The sequence below is a fragment of the Mesocricetus auratus genome, unplaced genomic scaffold, assembly GCF_017639785.1.
Source record: "Mesocricetus auratus isolate SY011 unplaced genomic scaffold, BCM_Maur_2.0 Super-Scaffold_100010, whole genome shotgun sequence".
NCBI lineage: Eukaryota > Metazoa > Chordata > Mammalia > Rodentia > Cricetidae > Mesocricetus > Mesocricetus auratus.
In genome coordinates this window covers 66,289,233-66,315,501 of record NW_024429194.1, presented here as the reverse complement: position 1 = coordinate 66,315,501, position 26,269 = coordinate 66,289,233, and the positions used below count along the sequence as shown (strand labels likewise).

General features: G+C 44.9%; 1 protein-coding gene across 4 annotated transcripts in view; it reads right to left on the bottom strand.

Moving 5' to 3' along the window:
• Fmnl3 (formin like 3) overlaps positions 1-23,740 on the bottom strand; it is a 54,360-nt gene extending 30,620 nt beyond the window's left edge. For 3 of the 4 annotated variants that reach the window (XM_005067219.4, XM_013111357.3, XM_021225540.2), the window contains exon 1: positions 23,449-23,739. In XM_005067219.4, coding sequence (XP_005067276.1) covers positions 23,449-23,574 — 126 coding nt within the window. In that variant the 5' untranslated portion in view covers positions 23,575-23,739. Of the gene's footprint in view, positions 1-23,448 lie in introns of all 4 variants that reach the window. The other variant, XM_021225539.2, reaches the window with a different exon arrangement.
• Positions 23,741-26,269: the final 2,529 nt, after the last annotated feature.

Below are 26,269 nucleotides of genomic sequence, written 5' to 3'. Positions count from 1 at the left end.
TAGGGGGATCTCTGTGAGTTATGTTTTCTTTATAGAGTTGCTGTAGTCAGCGGGATGGTGGGGTCACATGCCTTTTAGACCAGCAATGGGGAGGCAGAGGCAGGCGGAACTTTGTGAGTTCGAGGCCAGCCTGGTCTATAGAGTGAGTTCCAGGACAGCCTCCAAAACAATACAGAGAAACCCTGTCTCGAAAAACAAAAACAACAACAACAACAACAAAAAAACGGAAAAAAACAAAAAACAAAGGGGCCTATGAACTACTAGGTAAGCAAGGAGAAATGAGTAGGATGATACTCCTATTTAAATTACAATAGTAAAGATGACCAAAGCTAACATTATTGAGAAAACTGTCATGAGCACTCTATGGATTTCCTCACCAAATCTTCATAACACCCCTGTAAAATAGGGACTATTGTCTTTGTTTTACAGGTAAGGCTAGGAAAGGCTATGGAGCTTGCCTAGGGTAACACAGCAAGCATGTGAAAGGACTGGAACTGGAGTCTAGATCTAACCCCAAATCCTGAACTTTATTCCTACATAGCACCTACTCTGAGACCAGGAAGTGCCGTAGCCCTCAGGGCTCACAGGATAATTGTAATTTTACTCAAGAACCCCCCCCCTACCAACAACCCAGACCTCTGTATACTATTCCTGAATTTCTGCAAAGTTCATTTCCCTGTTAGCAATTAGAGTCAAACATTTTTTCTTGCTTAGTTTTCATTCATAATCATGAACTTTACAATCCAGCTACATAGAGAGGACTGACTAAGAAAATGTGAGGCCTAAAGAACTTCAGGTAATGAGAGGCCAGGGCATGGGTTGCCCATCTTTAATCCCAGCAATTGAGAGACAGAGGCAAATTGGATCTCTGTGGGTTTGAGGCCAGCCTGGTCTACAAAGGGGGTACTCTGACAACAGGGGCTACAAAATATAGACCCTGTGTCAAAAAAAAAACCAACAAACTACACACATGCAAAACAAAAATGCTACAGTGAAAGCAAAATAATCAGAAGATATCTAAAGTAGATGAGGTGATGGGTTTCTCTCCTGAGCTATGAAAAGGAAAGGTCTGCTAGTTAAGATGCACACAAGTCAACGATATTGAGTGGTCCAGTGTCAGCAATAGTTCTCTTCTTGCTGGTCTTGCTGCATAAGGACCCAGACAAAGTACTACATGGCTTCTATGAGGCTCGTAGTTTCCTTTACCTTCCAAGAGATCACAGGCTTTGTTTGCCATTTAGTCTTGGGGGAGCAGGGATGAAAACTGGGAATTATTAGCATTATCCAGCATTTTCCATGAACAATATGTCAAGGCTTGGACATTTCAGAATAAAGTTCTCAACCTCAAATTTCTCCCTGTAGACAGACTTGAAGTCAGTGGTCACCATCCTGGAACATGAATTCTGGAATAATTCTTCGAAAAGAGAAACCCTTGTAACCAAGTCCTTTGTGTTATTCAGTGCTCAGAACATAACAGTGTTCTCCCATCCTTGGGACTTTGTCAGCAAACAGCTCAAAGGAGACACTGCCCAGGGACTTGCCATCTATAGTGATATCAAAGAACCCTGTAGAGTTGAACAGATGACAGCAAGAAGCCAGGTGACAACAGACTTCCTTTTAACAGCTCTAAGTGTCTTCTACACCCACACTGTGTCAGTATGTCAGGGGCAGACCTAGTCATTTTTTTTTGGGGTGTGTGTGTGTGTGTGTGTGTGTGTGTGTGTGTGTGTGTAAATCAGTCAGTTCTCTCCTACCATGTGTGTTCCAGGGACCAAATACAGGTCATTTACCCACAGAGCCATCTCACCAGCCCAGAAAATCTGTTTTGTCTTGCAAATACTCTTGTATATTTAAAGAGAGGGGTAGTTGCAGTTTATAAACATCTACTCTGGGCCAGGCACTTTGCTAAAGCCCTTTAATCATCAGGTTTCATAGAAAAAAAAAACTTTTTCCTCAGTTATTTATTGTTCACCTTTTGCATGATTTCCTCAACTAGACTGTACACCCCATGTGGGTATGGAATTGGCACAGAAACATGCGTGTTCCTAGGCGAGGATATGCGGCCTTCACAGAAGAAATGTAGTAGAGACCGTGGGCTGTCCAAGAAGACAGGACCGTGATGGAAGGCAGTACTCCAGCACCCAATGCACTTGCCCTGGCCCTGCTCTGACTTTCCAGGAGTCTCTAATAAATCCAGGAGCTTATTATCCAACCATAAAATGTAATGAATCCCTTCCTACTTCTAAACACACGTGGGAGGGGCATGACTCCTGTTTTATAGAAGGGTAAAATGAGGCCCGGTCCAGGCACATAGCACATCAGCTGGAAAGAGGCACTCCAAGTCCTCTGTCTCCCCTTACTTTCTGAATGGCTCTTAAACGGGGCTCTCTTCTCTTCGGGAGGAGCTATAATGAACTCAGTCTACTCTTTTATAAAAATATTTTTTTATTCATCTTACATACCAACCACAGTTTGTCGTCCCCCCCCCCACACACACCCCTACTCTTAACCTCTGAGTTTTCCAAAGCTGTCACCTTTGTGCCTTCAAGACCACACCTTGACAGAGGCCACAGCTACCCACATCTCAAGGCCATTTTATTTCAGTTGTTCTAGCCTTTTTATACTTCACTGGACTACCCAATTAAATGAGAATACCTCCCTGTAGTTGGCCCACTAAGAGTTCCTTTCTTATGATCTAAAGATCCTCCAAGGAGCTGGTGAGATAGTCCAGTGATTAAGAGCACTAACTGCTCTGCCAGAGGACACAGGTTCAACTTCCAGTGCCCATCTGTAATGCCAGTTGCAGACAATCCGATGCCCCCTCTTGGCCTCTGCATGTACCAGGCAAGCATATGGTGCACAGACATATAAACAGCCATACACATAAAAGTCTTTAAAAATGTATATGTGGCATTTTTTAAAAAAATCAATAAAGAGATCCTGATAGCTTTTGGCCATGTGTGGTGACATAATCCTAGGAGTAGGGGGACAGAGGCAGGTGAGTCTGTTATAAGTTTGAGACCTGGTATACATAGCAAGTTTCTGGCCAACCAGGGTTACACAGTGAGACCTTTTACTCAGGACCAAAGAGTAGAAGGGAAACATTACTAAGTAGGCACTTGTCTCAAATTATCTCATTTACTGCCCTCAGCAACCCCTGCGGGTAAATGCTCCTTCACCTGTAACCCAGTAAGGGAAGAACTATCGATCAACTGGCTCAAGGTCATTTACAGAGTACCAGAACCAGCTGGGTGGGCAAGATGGCGCATGCCTTTAAGGCCAGCACTCTGGAAGTGAAGGTGGAAGCAGAGGCAAGGGGATCTCTAATGAGTTCAAGGCCAGCCTAGTCTACAAAGAGAGTTTCAGGTCAGCCAGGACTGTTACATAGAGAAACCTTGTCTCAAAAAAACGGAGGGAAAAAAAGGTACTAGAACTTAGATTTAAGCCCAGACATGTAGTTTGTAACATACACACTTTTCTACCATGTCCTGCCATCAGCTTTTATGAAGGAGGGTCGGGGAACTCCATTTCTATCAAGAAGGTCTAACTAGATTTGTTTGACAGCTTTGATCATTAAACGATGCCTCCTAGCCTAGCAGGACTGAGTGGAATCAGCTGACTGAGGTGTGTGTAAATACACCTGCAGTTTGAAGCGTCTCAGTAAGAGTTACTATTCACAGAGAGAAGAGAAACTGTCCTCTGAAACTGTCCTCTTAGACACAATTGAGTAACTTAGACATAACTAAGTCCTCTTACAGCTGAGTAACATCCTAAACTTTACAAAATACTGCAGATAACAACAGCTCAGGCTATGCTAAATGTGGTGTGACATACACCTTTTTCCTAGTCCTTGAGAGGCAGAAGCAAGGCCAGCCCGGTCTACATAGTGAGCTAGCTCCTGGTCAGCCAAGAACTCACTATGAGACCTTGTCTGAAAAAAAAATCAAACAAACAAAAAAAATAGCTTAGGTTTTGGAAGCAAAGAGTGACTCAGATCTGAATCTTGGTCAGGAGACCCTGACTAAGATCATGAATCTGGGTGATGTTGTTTTAAAATATTTGTCATGAGCTCCTAGAAAAGTTATCAGTTTCCCCACCTGTAAAACAGGAAGATGACTACGTCTTCATTGAGATGCTTTAAAGCAGATGCACGTGTAGGTGAACAGCTGATACAGGGCCCAAGCGGCCACTCTTAGGTGAGAGCAGCTGCATGCATGCTACCCTTGGGTTTACCACAGGCAGGACCAGAGCTCAGCAGGCGTCACGGAGGCCCTGACTAGGCTGCCTTGCTATCACAACAGCTGGGGGAATCTGGAACAATTCACAAAACTTGTGGGGCTACAGCTTGGTTATCTGTAGAGATTAGGGGAAGATGTAGCCAGATTATCTCTAGCATTCTTGGTTTACCTCTAATCCCTCACTTTCCCAGCTGCTTCTGTCTTCTTCCGGCTTAACTTGTGGTCTGCAAACCTGAGGACTCATTCACCATAAATCACTCGCTTCACCCTCCTCACTATCTCAACAATTCTTTGTTCCCAGGACACTATGGAAATCCTCTCAGTGTCCCTCCTTGTTCCTAGAGAGCTAGGCTGTGGGAATATAAAGGCCTCAGGTTTTACTTGACCAGTTACAACACATAATTCTGTCTCCAATATCTCTTGTGAGCTCCATAGATAAATCTCCAGCTTGCCAGTAGACGTTAGTCCCAAAACCCCACTGGTTCTGTGACCTCACATGTCTCAAGACTGGCCTCGACCTTTCCATCCTCAGGTCATTCTTCTGTGGTCCCTCAGCTGATGGCACTTCCATTGAACTAATCTAGCCGGCTCACATGCCATCCTGAGTTTTCATTCTCTTGTCCCCAAGCTCGCAGTGTCAGACCTGATCAGTCTTGAAAATGAAATGTGTCTTCTGGTCTCTACTGCTCCTCCACCATCATCATATACTACTCAAACACTCCTCCTTGCTGATTTCTTCCGATGGGACACATGGGACTGGCCTATACACAAGTCAAAATCTCACCATGACACTCTCTTGCAAAAGCTTCCTTCTATGTGGCAGCCAAGGCCTCCTGGCCAGTGTGGCCTCACTCCCCACTGCTCTCAGCTTGCACTGCACAACAGCAGTGAGCTGATCCGAAAAGATCCTCAGAGCACACCCAGCTGTCCCCTCCCATGTCTATGACCACACTGTTCTCTCTATCTGAAGTGCTTTCTCTCACCCACTCTGTCCAAACCCCATTATCCCATTGGCTAAGAAGGATTTTCTCCTGCAGGTAACCTTCCCCAAGCCTATACCCATGCTTCCAGCTGATCTACACCAGAGCCTCACCTAACTACACAATGTAATTATATGTTCAGTGAATTTGCCTCCCCCTCCAGACTGAACTCCTGGGGGTAGACACTGCCTTAGTCATCTTTAGTTCTCTGGCAATTAACACAGTCCTAAGCCCTCAATAAATGCCTGCTGAGGGAATGAGTGCTACACTATACCTGCTGAGTCTTTGATGGCTGAAACATTGTCCCTATCCCTGTCTCCAGGCAGGGTAGATGATACACTGGCCACCTCAGCTCACTGCCTCACAGTCCCTGTAGGAAACTGAAGGGAATCTTCATCAGCCTTGTTACAGAAAAAAGGGCAGGAGAAGTAAGATCCATGCCTCTAAGATACTAGAAGCAGCTGGCAACACCAAGGCTATTATGGCTTCATCATGACATCTCTCTGAGTATCTGGAGCAACAAGTACTAGACAGTTTTTGTTGTTGTTGGTGGTGGTGGTGGTAGTTTTGTTTGTTTGTTTGTTTTTAATTCTTGGAAGGAATCAACTGAGAGGCTAAATGCCTCCTCATACTCTTCAGCTGGCCACCCTCAGCCCAAAGGTTATGTTCACAACTTTTAACATGAATATGCTGGAGAAAAGACAGGTAAATGTTTTGGGAACATACCAGAACCCATTGCTCTATAAATGTACGGGAGACTCTTAATCCCTTAGTCACCCACCATGCCAGCAGTGATTAAAAAGTCCAAAGAAAGCAATTATGTGCTGCAATTGGACTATTAATCTAGAAATCATGTCAAATGCACCCAAATAAAACCTGCAGATAGATGTGAGCTCTTCTCAGAGATCAGGAGCCACCAAGTCCTTCCTGCCAAGGACCTGGGCATAGGAGTGTGGTATGAGGCTCATACTCCTGAGTGCCAAGTAAAAACAAAATAACCACAACCACAAACAAGAAGTCTGTCCACAGTGAAGGGACTCTTTCCTAGTTATGTATCTTCTGGCCCATCCGTTCTACAATATCATCCCCAAGGTTTGCTCTGAGGAGACAGGGATGTGGAATCTCCAGCCCACGGAATGAATCCACATAACAACCCAGAGTTAAATACAGTACAGGGCACAACCCTCAGCCTCAACAGACCCATGACAGCTGTCCTGGCCTTAGTAAAACACTGAAGTCCAGAATGGTCTAACAATCAATCAGAACACTCCATGGCTGCACCAGAAACAAAATGCACTAAAGGGCAGACTGACAGGAATCCATGGTTACCCTTGTCCCCAGAAGTCTCTAAAACCTATGGAAAAGCCACGATTACTCTAACATCAGATGGCAAAGCAAAGTTTAGTGATTCTGCAACTTAGAGGTACAGAGAACACAATCTCTACTCATGAAGAGTTAATTCATGCTTTTCTATTTTAGATTGTTTTTATGTGTATGAATGTTTTGTTTACACACACACACACACCCCACATGTGTGCCCAGTATTCACAGAGGTCAGAAGAGGGTATTAAATCCCCTGGAAGTGAAATTACAGATGTTCATGAGTCACTATGTGAGTACTGGGAATTGAACCCAGATCCTATGCAAGAGCAAAAAATGCTCTTAACTGCTAAGTCATCTACCCAGTTCCAATAACTCATTTCTTGAACATTTTCTTTTGACTTCCTAATAAAGACCCTTGGTTCAAAAGGTTAATGCCTTTAGACATTCCTTCTTAGATATGAGTTGGCTGGTAGAGTGCCTGCTTAGTATGAGATCCTGGGTTTGATCCTCAGCACTGAATAAACTGGGCATTGGGCTTAGTAGAGGATACCTGTAATCACAGTATTCAGAAGGTGGAAGCAGAACAATCCGAAACCCAAGTTCATTCTTGCCTACTTAGGCAGTATGAGATCAACTCGAGATACACGACTCAAAAAATTTTTTTCTTAGTATTTATTGAGCACCCCACAATGCCAGACACTGCCTTGGATTCTTTATACAAGTCATTTAGCCCTTAAAAAGCCCCTAGAAAGCAAGTACTGTTATCCTTATTACACAGGTAAAAAAGCTGAGGTTCAAGAAAGATGAGAATTGGCCCAAAGTCACAGATCTAATAAACAGCAGCATTGCAGAGGCAAGCAGATCTCTGTAAATCTGAGGCCAGCCTGGTCTACAAAGAGAGTTCCAGAACAGTCAAAGCTGCTACACAGAGAAACCCTGTCCCTCACCTCAGCTCTTACAAAAGTATACCCAGATACAGGCAGGAAGAACCACCTGCCACCTCTTTAGTCGTCTCCCAAGCCCAACTTCACTCCTCTGTCCAGAGCAGTTCTTCAGGAAATCCCGAGAATCAGCCTTAAGAAGTCCTGAGAAGACAGGCGTCTATTTACAGTTAATCAGTACCTGCAGGCCTGTAGACAGTTTTGACATTTGGAGCCCGGAAGAAACAACCACAGGCTCTGACTAGGGCCCACCTGGGACCAGAAACCAGCTGGGCCCCAGAGGGCATTGCCTCTCATCTCCACCCAGGCTGACTGTACTGTCACAGGAAACCTCGTCCTCAGACACTTTCAGGTGCTGGGGATCTAGAATCGACAGAAGTATCCTGTTACTTTTTCACCTTATTCCTATACTTCAGTCACAGAAAATGCATGACCATCTTATCTAAAATATCATGCCTGTTACTCTCTTTCTTTTCCCATGTGGCACCAAATATTATTTTATATGCTTGTACATTTATTTATTGTTCTCTTCAACAACAACGTGAATACTGAGGCCAGTGTCTTTGTCTCTCTTGTTCACTGTGATATCACTAATGCCTAAAATACAGAAAGCATTCAATATTGTTGAACAAATAAATGAATGGATGGATGTTAATGCAATCAAACAGGAGAAACAAACATGAAAGACAAAACTGAATATTGTTTACTTCCTAGAGAAGCAGATCAAGCCTATCGCTGGACCCGAAGATCCCCTCCAAATCCCTCCCTAGGGCCCCCACATCCCAGCACCAGGCACAAGCCCTTGATGGGCCCTTCAGCAGGTACTAAAAACCTGGAGCTACGCCTGGGGAGGAGACTTGCTTCCCAGTAAGTACAGCCCAGGCAAATTAAAAGCTCCCTCTTCACTGAATCTACTCAGCTTTAGTTATAGGTCCCACTTTTTATTTTTGTAACCAGCCAACCCACCAAATTATAGGCCCAGGCTATGGATAGGCACGCCAAACACTGGGGCCAGCCTAGCAGAGACACTGCCCTTTTTTGCCTGAGGGTTAGTTAGTGTAGCAGTTGAGGGCTAAGCACCAGTCAAACCTGAAATGATAGATAAAGAAGGTCATCCCTCTCCTTCGGAGCCTACAGAGGATCCTGGCCCTCAGGCAGGCTCCTGATCTGACCAGGACTCTCCCCAATAGCCACAGTGAACCCAACACTATGAATCAGGGTTGAGCTTTACCATGCCTGAGAACTACCCTCTCAACTGCTTAGAAAACTTCTTACTAAGGCTGGCTAGATTCCACATGGTCTGGGTCCTGCTCACCATCAATGGCTTCTCAGACCTCTTTGGGAACCTCATCAATCAATCTGGCCTTTTAGTTCCCTGAATGTTCACTATTCCAAGAAAGCTGCCCCAACACACCTCAGAAGTTAGCATATGGCTGTGGTGATGGGTGGAGAAGAGTTAGGTCCTTCAGGACTCAAAGCAACCACCAAGTTAATTAAAACAGACCAACTAGGGGGAGCAGGAAGGTTGAGTAGAGGTAAGAATAGAGGAGAGAAGGATGAGAGATACCATAATAGATTGAGTCATTATAGGCTTGAGGAGAGAGCTGACACTAGTGAGATCTCCAGAGATCTACAAGGATAACACCAACTGGCAAACTAAGCAATAGTGAAGAGACTACATTAATTGCCCCTCCTTGATGGTAAGGTTGATGCCATCCTAGAACCTTCATCCAAGTGACTGATGGAAGCAGAGACAGATACCCACAGCTAAACACTGAACTGCACTACTGGAACCTAATGACAGAGATGGAGGAGTGATGAGCAAAGGGGTCAAGACCATGATGGTGAATCCCACAAAGACAGCTGACCAGATAAGGGGGAGCTCTTGAATCCCAGACTGATGCCTGAGTGGCCAACAGGGAACTGATCCAGACTCCATGAATGTAGTCTTAGTGAGGAGGCCACAGAAATCACTGGGGCCTTGGGTAGTAGATCAGTGTTTATCATGGTTTATGAATGAACTTTGGGAGCCCATTCCAAATAGAGGGATGCTCTCTCAGCCTGGACACATGGGGAAGGGCCTAGGTCCTTCCCTGGATGAAATGACCGACTTTGGAGAGGTGAAGCCCTTCTTGGGGAATGATGTGGGGATTGGGTGGGGACTGGGGGGATTGGTGGAGGGACAAGGGAGGAGGGGGGAGAGAGAGCAGGGATTGACATGTGAAGCATTCATGTTTCTAATTTAAATAAAAAATAAAAAAAAACACAGACCAACTACTGAGTGGCAGTCGATCGATATAGGGGAGGTGAACAGAGCAGCAGTACTAGAGACTCCAGGTACCTAGCTTGAGTGATTAACCAGGAAAGGGTACTATCTCATCCCCACCTCCTAAAATATAGCATGCACATCACTACCAGCAGCCAGAGACTAACCCTGGTCACTACAATGATGCAGTGAAGTACATCTGTTGAGGATCTACCACAACCAAAGCATGTTGTCTATTTGTATGTACCCATGTGTATCTATGCACATGTGTGAACATGACTGTGAAGGCCAGAGGTTGACGCTGGGGATGTTTCTCAATGGCTTGCCACCTAACTTTTTGAGGCAGGGTCTCTCACTGAACCTGGAGCTCACAGACTCTACAAAACTGACTTACCAGCAAGACTCAAGGATCCTCTAGTATCCCCAGCACTGGGATTATTGGCATATGAACACCTTGCCCAACTTCTTACATGGGTGCTATAGATCAAACTCTGGCCCTAAGCACTTTACCAATTGAGCCATCTCCCCAACCCCAAGCAATGTTAATAACAGAAATAATAGCTAGTACAAGACACCCTTCCACCTTTGAAAAAGGCACAGCAGATTTTAAAAAAAGAAAATGAGTTTAAAGTTTGGTTACTAAAAATGGGAGCATCTACATATGGTTCAAATGTAACGTGTGGGACCATTTTCAATCCAGTTTTATTAAACTCTAACCTCTGCGGGTCTAATGTTTATTTCTCATGTATTTCAACCATCCAACTTTTAATGAGCAAACCCATGAATGGCCAGGGACCACTCGCCAACTAATCTCAAATCTCTCTTCCCTGGTGAAAGACTTCACATCAGGCCTCCACAGAGCCTCTTCTAGCATCAGTAAATCTTCAGGTAGAACTCTTTGTGGACTGGAGGCCCATCCTGATCCATGTTCTACTCAAAAGGGAGGCATTCTGCTTCTCTTCTCCACAGCTGGCTCATTCCTCCTCCTTAGTCCTCCCATCCTGCTCCTCTCTTCTGACCTACCCTAGTCATGTTTAAGACAAAACAGCAAGCAGTGTCTGACTTCCTATATCAGGTCGCACAGACAACCTAAGAATACATACTTGGCTTAATGCTCCAGCTCAAAATAAATACAGTTCTCAAAACTCATTCTGTCTCTCCAACTCAGGCAGCAGCATCTCTGTCTTTGGTATACTCCAGAGCACTTAGAACAGTGCCATCCATGCATGTGAAAAGGACCAGTGTAGCTCTGAGACTTGCCATCCTAAATGAGGCCTTTCCTTTGCCTCCCAAAGACATAATCCTATTTCTGTTTTCATTTGGGTTTTGTGAGATAGGATTTTGCTATGTATTATAGCCTGCACTGAAACTCATTATATAGCCCAAGCTGGTTTCAGACTCACTATAGAGTCCCAGGATGACCCTGACCTGATCCTCCAGCCTCTAAGTCACCTAAGTGCATGCCACCATAGCCAAACTGGCTCCTATCTTGTAACGTGGACTTTGGGGGCGGTGTGGTGGTCTGAGGCTGTAATCCCAGAATGCAGGAGGCTAAGGCACAAGTTAGACGCCTGTGTGGGATAGTGAGTTCCAAGCTAGTCTGGCGCTGTATGTGGTCACATTTCAAAACAAACTGAAATACAACAATGTCCTTGGAGTCAGAATGCTTGAATTATCATTGTTTAAGCCTGAACCATTTAACCTTCCTGGACCTCAGTTTTCCATCTACAAAACAGAAATAACCGCTTCAGGCTAAGAATGTACCTTAGTGGTGTTTAGCATGCTTGAGACTGTGTATCCAGCTTTAGCATGTACAAAAAAAAAATCTAAAAACAAGCAAAAAAAAAACCAACCAGAAACATAAATCCTGCTTTATATAGTCCTGGTGAAGAAATGAGATGGTTTGTGCCAAGTGACTACTGCATTCAGTAAATGTTATCAAAAATTATTTGCAAGATTCCCTTGGTAGAAGGTCACTAGATGTTGTTTGTTCCTCTTCCCAATGTGGCCACATTCACTATATCTCCTTTTTCTGTTTTTGTTTGTTTTGGTTTTTCGAGACAGGGTCTTTCTGTGTAGTTTTGAAGACTGTCCCGGAACTCACTCTGTAGAGCAGGCTGGCCTCGAACTCACAGAGATCCACCTGCCTCTTCCTCCTAAGTGCTGGGATTAAAGGCATGGGCCACCAACGCCTGACTTGTTTTCATTATTTAAAAACACTATTAGTTATCCTCTTCCTAAGAGACAAGAATCTAGAGAAAATTATTTCCATGGGGGTCAGAGCTGCTGAGACAACTCTGAGATGTTCAGGTTCAGTGAAGTCCACAGAGCAGGCTTCTTTCCGTTGTTGATGTCACCACAACTCTGCCAAGGCCGGCGGTACAAGCTTAACTGGACTTGAAATGAAGAAACTAAAAATATACAACCTGCCTTTGTCTGAGAAACAGGAGGCCTCCACTCAGCAATCTAAACTGCAGCCTCAGGGCGGAAGGGCACCTCTCTACTGTTGAGAACTAGTACTCAGGTCCCCACAGGACATGTGGCAGGCAGGACCTGGCTACCAATCTCACTTGTGTCCCTTCTTTCTCCTGTTCATCTTTTGGCTGCTGTAAAGTAAGAGAAATTTTAATATTATCACTCACAGTTGAGGTTCCCCCACCCAACTCCATTTTTATTCTTCCATTTCCCTTAAAAGAATGATACATAATATAAAAATATGTTTTTTGAGAATGTCAATCTACTCTGATGTTTACAGTCTTATTCAAGCTACTCACTCCCCTCCAGCGGTCAACACAGTTTTGTAGTGATTCTTAGGTCTAGTAGTACTTTGTGGTCTACTATAAAGCATTATGGTCTGAGCCACCTTGGTAGATTATTATTTTTGTGCATACACACACTTCTATCTTGGAGATTCCCATCAGCCAGAGACATTAAGTGATTATCTACCTATACCAGGTATTTAGCTGTACAAAGATAAGCAGATGTAATGTTCCCACCCTGAGGGAGTCGGTAATGTAGGAAGAAAGATAAATAAGCAATTAAATAATTTCAAAATGAAAACTAACACAAAGGAATGCACAGGATTCTAAGATGGAAAATAATGAACAAGGCTGGCTTTTGAGAGGTAGGCAGCAACTTAAAAGCTGAAGCCCTAAGTTATAAACTAAAATGCGTCATTTAAAGATTCAGGCAAAAGGCACCCTAGGCAGGTATAGCTTGTACAAAGGATCTTCTGAAAGAAAGACCAATATTTTAAATTTGGCTCCTTTGTGGAGAACAGATGGAGACTGGAGAGAGACAAGAGGAAAACGGTTGCCTGGCTGTAATACAAGCTAGACCGATACTGACTTGAATGGAAACAGTGGCAGTAGAGAAAAGAAAAAAATGATGAAAATAACACATTTTTGCAGATGAAACCAGTGGGAATTACATATAGATTGTGTACTGAGAAAGAAGAGAACAATTTAAAATAGCTCATAGGATGGGCAGGAAGGTAGATGAAAAATTCAAGTTGTCTCTTTTTTCTAATACCTTTATTGGCTCTTTTTTTCTTTTTTTAATTCAAATTAGAAACGATCTTATTTTACATAATAATCCCAGTTCCCTCTTCCTCCCATTAGCTCTTTTTTTTTTTTTTTTTTTTTTTTTGGTTTCTCTGTATTGTTTTGGAGGCTGTCGGTCCAGCCCAGCCTTGAACTCACAGAGATCTACCTGCCTCTGCCTCCCGAGTGCTGGGATTAAAGGCGTTCACCACCACCGCCCTGCTTTTTTCTTATACTTTATTTTGTGTGCATTGGTGTGAAGGCATCAGATCCCCTGGAACTGGAGTTACAGAAAATTGTGAGCTGCCATGTTGTCCTGGTCCTCTGGAAGAGTAGCCAGTGCTCTTAACCACTGAGCCATCTCTCCAGCTCCCACTTTTCAAACCATTAAGCAATATCACGACCTTTGTGCATACATGTAATCAGTTCAGTTCTAGAGAAACACTCCTCCAGATGGCCCAGTTAAAAGAAAAATGCCTTTCTGGATGGGCCTTTGGTCCCAAAACTTGGGAGGCAGAGGCAGGCAGATCTCTGTGAATAAGTTCCAAGACAGTCAGGACTACACAGAGAAACCCTGTCTGGAAAACAAACAAAACAACAACAAAGAAAGAAACATGCATTTCAAACTGAGAGAACCCTAAAAATGTGCCATCCAAAAGTTAGGTATAGCAGTGCATGCCTGTGCCACCCCGCAACACTGCAGACAGAGGTAGGAGGATAGCTCAGGAGCGCACAGACAGCCTGGCTCACACACTTAGGCTAGGCACAGCTATATAATAAGACTCTACTTCAAAACAACCAACATCAAAAGCTTTTCAAAACATCTGCACCAAATTTACCATTAACAGTCATGAATATTAACTAGTTTGTTTTGGTGGGGTTTGTTTTGAGATAGGGTCTTTACTTTGTACTCCAGACTAGCATGAAAACTGCAACAATCCTGCCTCAGCCTTCCAAACCCTAGGATTTCAGGTACAGATGCCACCATGCCTGGTATTTTATTCGAATTTTCACCAAAAATTTTCTACAGATTTGAAAACTATAAAGAAAATCAAAGATTAAGCATCATTTTGGAAGCGGTTTTTCAAGTAGTCCTTTTAGCACCAACAAAAAGTCAGACTAAAAAATGTTTTTAGAAAGGCCTTTCTGAGTGACTTTTTTTTTTTTTTTTTTTTTTTTTGGTTTTTACAAGACAGGGTTTCTCTGTATTGTTTTGGAGGCTATCGATCCAGCCCAGCCTCCAACTCACAGAGATCCGCCTACCTCTGCCTCCCCAGTGCTGGGATTAAAGGCATGCACCACCACAGCCCGGCCTGAGTGACATTTTAATGGAGACATTCCCTGGTTAAGCACTAGAAGCCTTGCCTTCACACCCTGTAAAATACAGGTAAAAAAACTGCCTTACAGAGTTCTTGTCAAGTTAAGCGAAATTATCCGAGGACAGTATATTTCCCAACAAATATGAATAACTTCTTTTTTTGTTTGTTTTTGTTTTTCAAGACTGGGTTTCTTTGTATTTGTTTGGAGACTGTCCTGGAACTAGCTCTTGTAGACCAGGCTGGTCTCGAACTCAGAGATCTCCTGCCTCTGCCACCAGAGTGCTGGGATTAAAGGTGTGCACCACCAACATCCAGTCGAATAACTTCTACAAGTTAAGTCCAGACCATATAAGCATTTCTGTTTTTGTTTTTTTGTTGTTCTGTTTTAAGACAGGGTTTCTCTGTGTAGCTTTGGAGCCTATCCTGGCACTCGCTCTGTGGCTCACCTCAAACTCACAAAGATCCACCTGCCATACAGGCATTTCTGAAAGAAGATGGGGGTGCCTATTCAGAAATAAAACAAGTTAATACTGTCTTGAAAAAAATATAGCCCTGACTGGCCTGGGACTCACTATGTAGACTAGGCTGGCCTCAAATTAAGAGATCTACCTGCCTCTGCCTCCTAAGGGCTAATGCGCCATCATTTCTGAACAAAATTTTTTTAAATATAAATCCCACGAAGATGTGAAATTTTCTTCAAAAAACATTTTATGAATAAATTTAATATTCTTATATTTTTGTTGTGAACTTAGACTTTAACACCTGAGCCATCTCTCCAGCCCTATTTTAAAATAGTCTAAGTAGTAAAGAAAGGTACAATTTAGCTGGGCAGTGGTGATGCATACCATTAATCTCAGCACTCAGGAGGCAGAGGCAGGTGGGTCTCTAAGTTTGAGGCCAACCTAGTCTACAGAGGGAGTTGTAGGACAGCTGAGGCTACACAGAGCAACTCTGTCTCAGAAAAAATTAAAAAAAAAAAAGAAAGGAAAAAGAAAAGAGAGAGGTACAGGTCAGATGGTTGTCAGTAAGTGGACGAGAATAAAACAGAGAGGCAACCACTGAGGACAGATCTTTCCAGTCCTCTTACACACATGCTGGGAGCCAACTCTACCTGACACCTTGGGAGAACACTGGCCAGAGGAAAAGGGCTCCTGGTTCCTCACAGGTAGTGGCCCCAATCACAGGGCAAGACTTGCAAAGTTTGCCCCCTACTACAAAAGAGGCTACTTGTTCCCCATAACTTCTCAAAACTCATGTAATTCCTCCCACCTAGATGTTCCCAAGGATTTAGGAAATGGACCCGGGTGCAGAGGCAGGCGGATCTCTGTGAGTTTGAGGCCAGGCTGGACCGACAGCCTCCAAAACAATACAGAGAAACCCTGTCTCATAAAACCAAAAAAAAAAAAAAGAAAAGAAAAGAAAAGAAATGGACCCTACCTCAAAGAGTAGACCAGACCCCCACTACCAAAGATCCTTAATCAAAGTCAAACCAATGTCAGGGGTCTGAACACCTCACTCTGAATGGGGACCAACCAAACTTCAACAAGATGCCTTTGCTGTTGCCACTACCAGAAGCATCATTTTGTCTGATTAACGAGGGTTCCCTCCTACCACACACTCAGATCACTGTCAGCATTAAGAGTTTCCTCACCCTCTATCCTTTTCTACTCTTTGACTATCAAAGCCAGGACTTTCCTGGTAGATCCAAAGATAGGACCAAAGCCCCTCAAAACACCACATATATGCAACATGTGCTTGAGGGAGTCCATGGGTTTGAACAGATTTTCAAAGGGATGTGTTATTCAAAAATGAGGCACTATCAAATTTACTTGCAAATTCAGCTAGGAAGGGCACCACTTGCTTGTATTCCTAGCACTAGGGAAGCAGAAGTCAGAGGATCAGGAGTTCTAAGCTAGCCTGAGATACAAAAGATCCTGTCTTGCTGAGTGGTGGTGGCGCACATCTTTAATCCCAGCATTCAGGAAGCAGAGGCAGTCGGATCTCTGTGAGTTCAAGGTCAGCCTGGTCTACAGCACAAGTTCCAGGACAGGCTCCAAAGCCACAGAGAAACCCTGTCTTTTTTTTTTTTTTTTTTTTTTTTTTGGTTTTTTGAGACAGGGTTTCTCTGTGGCTTTGGAGGCTGTCCTGGAACTAGCTCTTAAGACCAGGCTAGCTTTGAACTCACAGAGATCCGCCTGCCTCTGCCTCCCCAGTGCCGGGATTAAAGGCATGCGCCACCACCACCTGGCTGAAACCCTGTCTTGAAAAACAAAACAAAACAAACAACAAAAAAAGATCCTATTTTAACTCTATCCTAGCCATACAAAAGTATTTCTTAATAAAAACATTCCCAACTAAAAAAATAAAATAAAATAAAAAATACACTGGTCTAATGGACTGACCAGAGGGAAAAGACAGCATGCATATGCCAAAGTCTTTGATAGATTTTAGGATAGAGCCTACTGTATCAGAAGAACGGGGCACTTCCCTGTAGACAGGGATAATAAAAAGGTCTACTTCTTTTCTAAGGTATAAGTTCATAAGCTATGACTCTATCTTTACTTTTATTCCTTTAAAATAAAAGTTTTAAAAATACAAAATCTCCCTTTGTAGCCCAGGCTAGCCTCCCAAGTTTTGGGACAAATAAGCAAGTGTGGGAGTCATACCCATTCACCATGGATGTTTAACATCCCTGGACTTGTGAACTAAACACAGCAGCAGTTAGTGTAATAACCTAAATATCCTCACTTGCTCCCTAAAACTCTAACATAGGACAACCCTTCCCTCCATGGGAAATCATGTTAGGATCCAGGAATACTCTTAAAACACTGTGGAGTAAGAAGTTATCCTCACTCATGTCATAAAGAACAAAAGTGTCTCAGAAAAGTTCCGGGATTTGGGATGGTGAGATGGTGAACAGTCAGAACACTCACCACCAAGGCTGACAACCTGAGTTCAATTCCTGGGACCCACATGATACAAGGAGAACAGACCCTCACCAGATGTCCTTGGTCCTCCAGACCCACATTGTGGCACACATATGTCAACATATATATGCAAACACAAATAAATGTCTAGAAATGTAATTAACATTTTTAAGTTATAAGATTTGTCCACAGCCCTTAAGATGAAAATCAGAACCTAAGTCTCCTGATTATAAAACTAACAGCCTTCCTTTAAAACCAAGTCTGAGCTAGCAAATCTCCACCAGCCATTTCCTCTGTAGGGGGTCAGGGGCACTTTTTTAATGGTTTCATGGAAAATAGGGACTATACAGAGTGACTGATTCTCCAGTTCCCTACAAGGAAATTGGAAGGAAAAAAAACAGCTAAACTCTGAAGTCTAAGTAGTCCTTAAAACAGAATAACCATCTCTTAAAATAACCAAATCCCAGGCACAAGCCCAGCTCTCACTCAGAAAAGGGTTGGGAACTGAAGGATGTCTCCATTCTGAACTGAAGAAAAGGAAAACGGATGTACATGTCTTTCTTGTTACTGTGTACTAGGGACCCCGTGGCAAAACGGACAGGCTGCAACTCTAGCCCTAGAGGAATATCAGAGGCGATTTTAAAAAACAGAGAAGAGATGGAGACAAGAATTAAACCCCACTAGTACAGGAGAGCCTAAACCCTGCCATGTAAAGAACTTAGCGAGTCCCTTATGATTCCCAAAGTCATTTACAATACTTTTCAGTGTCACAAAGAACCCGGCAAACTGAGCCTACACAGATTAGCATATCTCAGGATCGAAGAAACTCTGCTCCTACACATGCCAAATCTTCTCTAGCTCTTTTCCTACCCAACACACAAACTCCCAAGCCACACCTGTGCTGTAAGGTGACAGAAGAACCTAGAAGAGAACAGGGAAAGGAGAGCAGTATGAGGCAAACTCTGGAGACACCAGCAGCCAGGAGAGGGGGAGGCAAAGGCACCAGGAGGAATGCATCAGTCTTAGGGGGTCTGCTCTCCCAGGTAGAAGGGAAGCAGAGAAAACTCAAGGATTCGAGCTACCCATTTCAGCTCCACTCTAGAACCTCCTGCCTACCCCATTTCCTCACGGAGAACCTTAAAACCCTGTTCTATCTACATCTATTCACAGAGTGAGTCCTGAAGTCTCTTGCCCAGAGGGAACAAGGGAAGGGAGGCTAAGTCACCACAGCACCTTTTCCATCTTCAAAGGAAAAGGTCTTTCTCTTTTTCCAAAGTATTCCTAAGCCAGAATGAAGCCCCAGCCCTCCCTGACACTGCTGCAGTGCAACTAAACACAGGAGAAATGTCTCCCCAAAAGGGAAGCCACATGCCTGGCAGTCCAGGCAACACGCTGACTGCAGGCAGACAGCACTGGTGTCCTACGGGTTCACACGGTCAGCTGGGGGCAAATACCTTGGTCATGACCACAGGGTAGACCTTGACTAGCCTTCCCTAGAAGCCTGGGGGAAAGATCTGCGGTTTCATTTCCTCTCCACCTCGGCTTCTTTTTGCACTTCACTGAAGACCAGTTCTTTCCACCGAGGCCTGTTCCTGTTCTCACTAAGTGTGGCAGCTGTTCTCTCAGAGGCAGCGTGTGTGACTGCCACCCGGACTGCCACAGCTGTGGGACACACAGACCCAACAAGCCCAGCACTAGAGGCTTCTGGTTCCAGAGAAGGTGCAGAGCACAAGGAGCAGGGAGCAATTCAAGAACTCCTTGGTATTTGTCCTTACAGGACAGTTATTTATGTTCCTTTTTTGGGGGAGAAGGGGGTTCAGGCAGAGTTTCTCTGTGGCTTTGGAGGCTGTCCTGGAACTAGCTCTTGTAGACCAGGCTGGTCTCAAACTCAGAGATCCGCCTGCCTCTGCCTCCCATGTGCTGGGATTAAAGGTGTGAGCCACCACTGCCCGGCAATTTATGCTCTTTTATGGGTGAAAAAGATTTATAATGTAAAACTGTAGAAAACATATGTTTATTGCATAGACATATGGATTTAGAATAAATTCCCAACAAAGAACAAAAGACAAACAAAAGGTAGACAAAACACAACAAAATATTCAGAAAAAGGCAAAGTAAAACAAGGTAACACTTTGTATTAATCAAAGAAACAAAGTTCCTAAAAATCAAAACCATCCAGAAGTGACTTATAAAGAAAAAGAGGTTGGCATTGTGGCACATGCCTTTTATCCCCGTGCTCGGGAGGCACAGGCGGGTGGACCTCCGTGAGTCAGAAGCCAGGCTGGTCTACAGAGTGAGTTCAGGACTGTGGGCGCTATGTAGAGAGGCCCTGTCTCAGAAAACAAACTAACAAATCAATAAATAGGGTCATTGTCTGGAATGAAGGAGGTTTTGGGTTAGATCCCAACTACTGTGGGAGAAGGGGGGAAGAAAGGAAGGAAGGAGGAAAGGGAGGGAGAATGAGATACTAAGTTACTAGAGTGGACAGAAAGTCACTGATACAGTTAACAGAAGGTCTAGGTCTTGGGGACTGAGAAAGCTGGGTGGGTTGAGGTCCTTGCTTCAGGGTCTATTGACCTGGGTTCCATACTGGAAGCCCACACAGTGCAATGAGAAAAGCAACCACAGATACACCACAGCACAAACAGGGTCGCACCAAAATCAATGTTTAAAAACTATATAGGTCTCACTGGGCAGTGGTGACACACACCTTTGATCCCAGTACTCAGGAGGCAGAGGCAGGTGCATCTCTGTGAGTTCGAAGCTGCACTGAAACCCTGTCTTGAAGAAAAAAAAAAAAAAGCATAGGTCTCTATGGCCTCAAAAAAGCATTTATCCTTTGGCCCCATAATACCACTTCTAGAAATTTATCTAAGGCAATAATCAAAGATAAAGACAAATATTCAAATATTTGGGCTTAGGAAATCCATCACAAAGCAAATTAGAGGTTAAAAAAATTACAAGATAACATAGTAACAAAATACTCTAGTGTGGAGTAGTATGTAACCATAAAGCCGTGACACCAAGAACACTTTGAAAATTACAGAGTGTGTGCTGGGCAGTGGTGGCATGGTGTCACCACTTTAATCCCGGCACTCGTGAGGCAGACACAGGCGGAGTTCGAGGCCATCCTGGTCTACACAGTGAGTTCAGGACAGCCAGGGCTACACAGAGAAACCCTGTCTTGAAAAACAAAACAAAAAATTACAAATGCTTAAAAAAAAAAACTCAGTTTACAGCACAATCTGGAGCATTATCTTAACTGTTATATTACTAGGAAAAAACTACTAGTCCATAGTACAGATGATTTTCTTCTATAGTAATTTCCAAATCTTAATTAAAACGTATTACTTTATAGTCAAGAGGAAAAAAGTCATTCCCAATCCTCTTCCCTCAGTTGGAGGACTCACTTTTTTTTTCTTTTTGGAGGATGAAGATTTGGTTTTGAGACAGTGTCTCACTATGTAACTGAGACAAGTCTTGAATTTATTATTCTATTGCCTTAGCCTCACAAGGGATTACAGGCATGTGCTCCCATTCCAAACCACATTATTGTTTTTGAAATATAATTTGGAAATATGTTCTAAGGACCTTAAAAGCAATTTATAGGGTTGGCAAGATGGCTCAGCAGGTAAAATCTCCTGCTGGGCAGGGCCTGACAACCTGAGTTTGAATCCCGGAACCGGAACCCACGTTGGAGGAGAGAACTGACTCTGACTTCTACACTCAAGCCGTAACACCTGCATGCCCATAGTCACACATGATAGTAATAAACACACCTTTTAGGAAACAAAAAAAAATTACAAACTACAATTCAGCAAGTTCAATTTACAGTTTCTATCCTAAGGAAAATGGAAATATTCACCACAGCGCTGTTTTGAAGGCAAACAGGAGCTGCAGCTGACGACTTTGTGAGCACTAGACAGACATAAATGCATCAGCATTGAGTAGGTGCTCAACACACACTACTTTTTCTAGATGGTGTGAAAGAGGCAAACTGCTCCTCTGCTAACTTCTTTCCCAGTTTTTCAGCTTCGAGGCAACTGACCTGGTTTAGGGAAAGGCTATTTGGTGGGTGAAGGGTGACATACTGAAATCCTGGTTTAGGATATGGACCTTCAAGGTCAGAATTAACTATGTTTTCTTCCGTCTCTGATCAGGTACTTGACAGCAGGTTATTATCTAATCCCTCCGAGGCCCACTTTCCTCTACAATGTGGGTAATAACAGCATTTACCACATGAGGCTGTTGTGTAAATTTAATGAAAGTGTAAGTCTGCTGTGCACACTATATGCCCAGGAAATGTTAACTTTGAAGTTTATCTCAACAGTGACTCAAATCTGAGATCACTTCTATTCCCTAAAAGGAATCTGAGGAAGGCAGCTACCCTATGCTATATACCCAGTCACAGGGTATGTCTGCTCTTGTCAGATGAGGACTTCCCAAACCCCACTGTATTTACAGGAACCCCCTGAAAAACACTCTGGCTGGGGAAGTTGTATCAGTGCTGAGTCAAGACCACAGACTCCAGGCTTTCTGGTGGAGACACATGATCTGACCCACAAAGACAGTCAGCAGAGGTTGGAGAGCTTGAGTTCTGAGATGATTTGCTCAGGACATTGATCCCAGGAGTCCTAACCCAAGCCAGTGCCTTCAACCAAGGCCTCTCTATCTATATGGTGGAGATACATCACAGGGGTGCAAGCACACTGACTTGCTTCTTCCCAGGGGCAGCTGAAGTCCCTGATTGATCCCCTCTAGGTGTGCCCTGATTTGAAACAAGTACCATAGCTGGGATCCTTGCTGCTTCCCTCGGAACAACCCTTTAGAACATCCTGGACTCTCTTTGCATCCAAGTTGGTGCCAGTGAGTGATGTCAGGCTCGGATCTCTAGACAGCTCCACAGCTGCCAACAGATCTAATCTCCCTCTTCCAAGGCAGATGAAATCCAAGAAGGCTGCTAAGTCTACGACTTATCCCTCCTCACCGGCAGAGTCAGCCCTTCGGGCCATACCAACAGTACACCAGAATTATTACTAAGAGTTCTTTGGGGGAACTGAGGGCTGTTTCCCCAAGTTTTCAGATTTCTCTCTTAGCAGATGTTCAAGTTGCTTTCTCTAAAGCTTCACGTTTAGCTTAGCTTCAACATACGGTTCAGCTTCATCTCAGTGGCACCTGGTATGAACCTCTAGTCAGAAAGCCACTCACATCAGTACCCAAGTTCCAGAGCAAAGGACAACCCCAAAGTCGGCTCTGAAAGTGCATCTTTACAGACCATCCCCTTTTGAAACCACAGGACTACAAAGAACCACAGGCAAAGGAATACAAACCAGTCACCAAGGCTTCTTAACATGAAACGAAGGAGGGGGCAAATCAGGCGGAATGGTTTGTGTATTGTTTCAACTGGGGGAAAAAAAACTGCCTAGTCAAATGGCTTATCCACACGTTCAGCCCAGACAAACCCACTCTAACCTTGCAGGATGCGGTTCTGAAATAATAGAATGGCATCACTCCTTATTCCACCACACACACACCCCAGAGCAGCCAGTCCCTTCTCCGTCGTCGCCCCCAGCCCCAAACATCTTGGTCTGGCCGCGAGGCCCACTCTCACACCGGAGGAAAAGCCTGTTTTGGGCTTGGGACCCAACAGCTTCCCAAATCGCCCCACCAGCGAGGTCCCGGGAATGGAATTCCGGCAGCGGACAGGGAAGTCTGAGGAAGTGGGGAGGAGTCTGGACCGCGGGCAGGTCCCGGGGCATGGGGAGCCCTCCTCCCCGACCCCCGACGGGCAGCTCCGAGCTCCCGCGCGAGCGCTGCTGGTGGGGTCAGGGGTTGACTGGGCTGCGGGGGTGGGCGGGACCCCGGGACCCAGCGGGGGGGGAACGGCGGGAAGGCAGCAGCGCGAGTCTCACCAGCACTAGGGCAAATCTCTCCTCCAGCTCGCACGGCTCAGGCATCGGCGTCTTGCCCGGCGGCAGCAGCAGGGGGACGGAGGGCGGCTCGCCCGGGCTGCCCTCTGTGCTCTCCAGGTTGCCCATCGCGGCGGGGCCTCCTCCGGGCCTCAGCCCTCCACCTCCTTGCCAGGGCCCTCTGCCGCTCCGACCAGGCTCCTCCCTCCCTCGGCGCCCGCTCCCCAGGCCCGATTCCTCCGCCCCTCAGGGGGCGCCTCGCAGTCCGGCGGGCGGCGGCAAAGCGCTCGACGCGCTGAAGCGCGCCTTATTCATGCAGGCCACGCCTCCCGCCCACAGCCCCTCCCGCGGCTAACTGACAGCCGCGCCTCCCAATCACAGAGCCTCCCGCCCACTGGCCTCGCGCCTAGCTGCGAGCGCGCCCTGGTGGCCCTATGTGGGCACCCAGTCACCGTGCTTGCAGACTGCAAAGGGAACTGCAAAGGGACAACACCAGGGCGCCCAGGAGAGAGGCCGCCATCTGTGAGGACATAGTAAAACTCTAGCGTAGAAAATAAAAAATAAGTGATCATAAGAGCAGTATATGTAACCCTGGAGAAGTTACAACGTCTTGGTGGAATGGAGGGGAAATGTCCCATTTGTAAGTATGGTTAAAATGATTACTGTGGGGACTGAAGAGATGGCTCAGAGGTTATGCGCACTGACTGCTCTACCAGAGGTCCTGAGTTCAATTCCCAGCAACCACACGGTGGCTCACAACCATCTATAATTCAATCTGGTGCCCTCTTCTGGCATGTATATGTAATAAATAAATAAATCTTTAAAAAAATAAAATAATTAGTCCGGCGGTGGTGGCGCAAGCCTTTAATCCCAGCACTCGGGAGGCAGAGGCAGGCGGATCTCTGTGAGTTCGAGGCTGGGCTGGACCGACAGCCTCCAAAACAATACAGAGAAACGCTGTCTCGTAAAAACCAAAATAAAATAAAATAAAGTAATTAAAAAATAATTACTGTGAAGGTTGGGTGTTGTGGAGCACGCATTTAATTCCAGCACTCCGGAGGTAGAGGCAGACAGATCTCTGTGAGTTCGAGGCCAGCCTGGTCTACAGAGCAAGTTCCAGACAACTTCCAAAGCAATACAGAGAAACCCTGTCTCGGAAAAAAAAATATTGCTGTGAGGGCTGGAGAGATAGATGGTTGAGCTGTTAGGAGCACTGGCTGCTCTTCCAGAGAACCCGGATTCAATTCCCAGCAACCACATGGCTGCTCACAACTGTTAGGGGACCTAACACCCTCACACAGACATGTTATGTGGGCAAAACACCAATGCACTTTTAAAAAAATGATTACTGGCCGGGTGTTGGTGGAGCACGCCTTTAATCCCAGCACTCGGGAGGCAGAGGCAGACAGATCTCTGTGAGTTCGAGGCCAGCCTGGTCTACAGAGCACAGATCTCTGTGAGTTCGAGGCCAGCCTGGTCTACAGAGCAAGTTCCAGACAACTTCCAAAGCAATACAGAGAACCCCTGTCTCGGAAAAAAAAAAAGATTACTGTACCCTAATGTCTATTTCAGGCCTGGTTCATAGAAGTGTTTTATTATCTAACAATGGTATCTGCAAACCTTCCTGAATGCACCTGGAGCCTTAAGCAAACTGTTTCTTCTTCAGGTCTGAAGTTCCAGTACGATGCAAACAGAGTAGCTGGAGAATGAAGGTTAGTTATGGAAATGGCTTGGGTTTGGTAGAAAGAGATTTGCTTGGTCCTTCACCCAGCTCGTCCTGAAGACAGGTGGCTCACCTCTGGACCCTGGTGCTCTCATCGACGCCATGAATGTAGTAATGCCTGCTTTCTGGAGAGATCAGGAGATTCAGAGTAGGTCATGCAACAGAGTCTGTGTGTCCTTCCCTGGCCCTGAACTTGGCCTTAGGAAGGATGGGATTCCATTCAAAAAAGAGACCCATGAGGGAGATGCATTTGAACCAGGTATCCAGGGATGAGGTAGGCCTCTTGCAGACAGGCAGAGACAGGAGAGAGGCATTTAGAGCAAGACCTTGTCAACAAGCACAGGTTCACTGGGCTGGTATGAAAATAGAGGAAAGAAAACAAGTGTGCTCTGGCTTGTCACCACTGACAAGGTGGTGACATCCATCATCTCCATCAGCTTTCTCCGGTCTGCTGGTGATAGAACCCCGTTTTCTTTCAGGGAACCGCTAGTTCCTGTCTTTAGCTGAAGTGGAACTGGACTTGCCCTACTCAAGGAGCAGGACTTGACCCAGGACAGCCCAATTTTAGAGACTGTGAATTGGCCTATGCCCAGCCAACTGTAGGACTAGTCAAGGCTTTTAAGGAAAAGTCAGGAAAGAGTCTCTGCCATCTGGGCCTCTGAATTGCTAGGGTGTAAACCTGCAGCTATTCTCACCCTGCCACCACTCATCACCCCGAAACCCACCTGAGAATGAAGCCAATGCAGACTGGCTGAGCAGTCGAGGCAGAATTCAAATGACATACTGAGCAACTGGAGCTAACCTCCCCCAAGTTATCACCCAAATGTGTCAGTCATCTGTTCCACAAGTATCTATTGAAAATTTTATTTTTATGGCCCATACTGTTCTGGGTATTGAAGATGCATCTGTGAACAAAAAAGGACATTCTCGGTTATCTCAAATACTCAAGTAACATGTAGCAAGATGCCCAACAGCATGCCTTCATCCCTGTGTGGTCCCTCTTCTAATGTTGGACAAATCAACCAAACTCATATCTTTCTCTCTTTTGCTGCTCCACTACTGTAAACATACACTTACCCAATTTTTTGTAAAATTTTATTT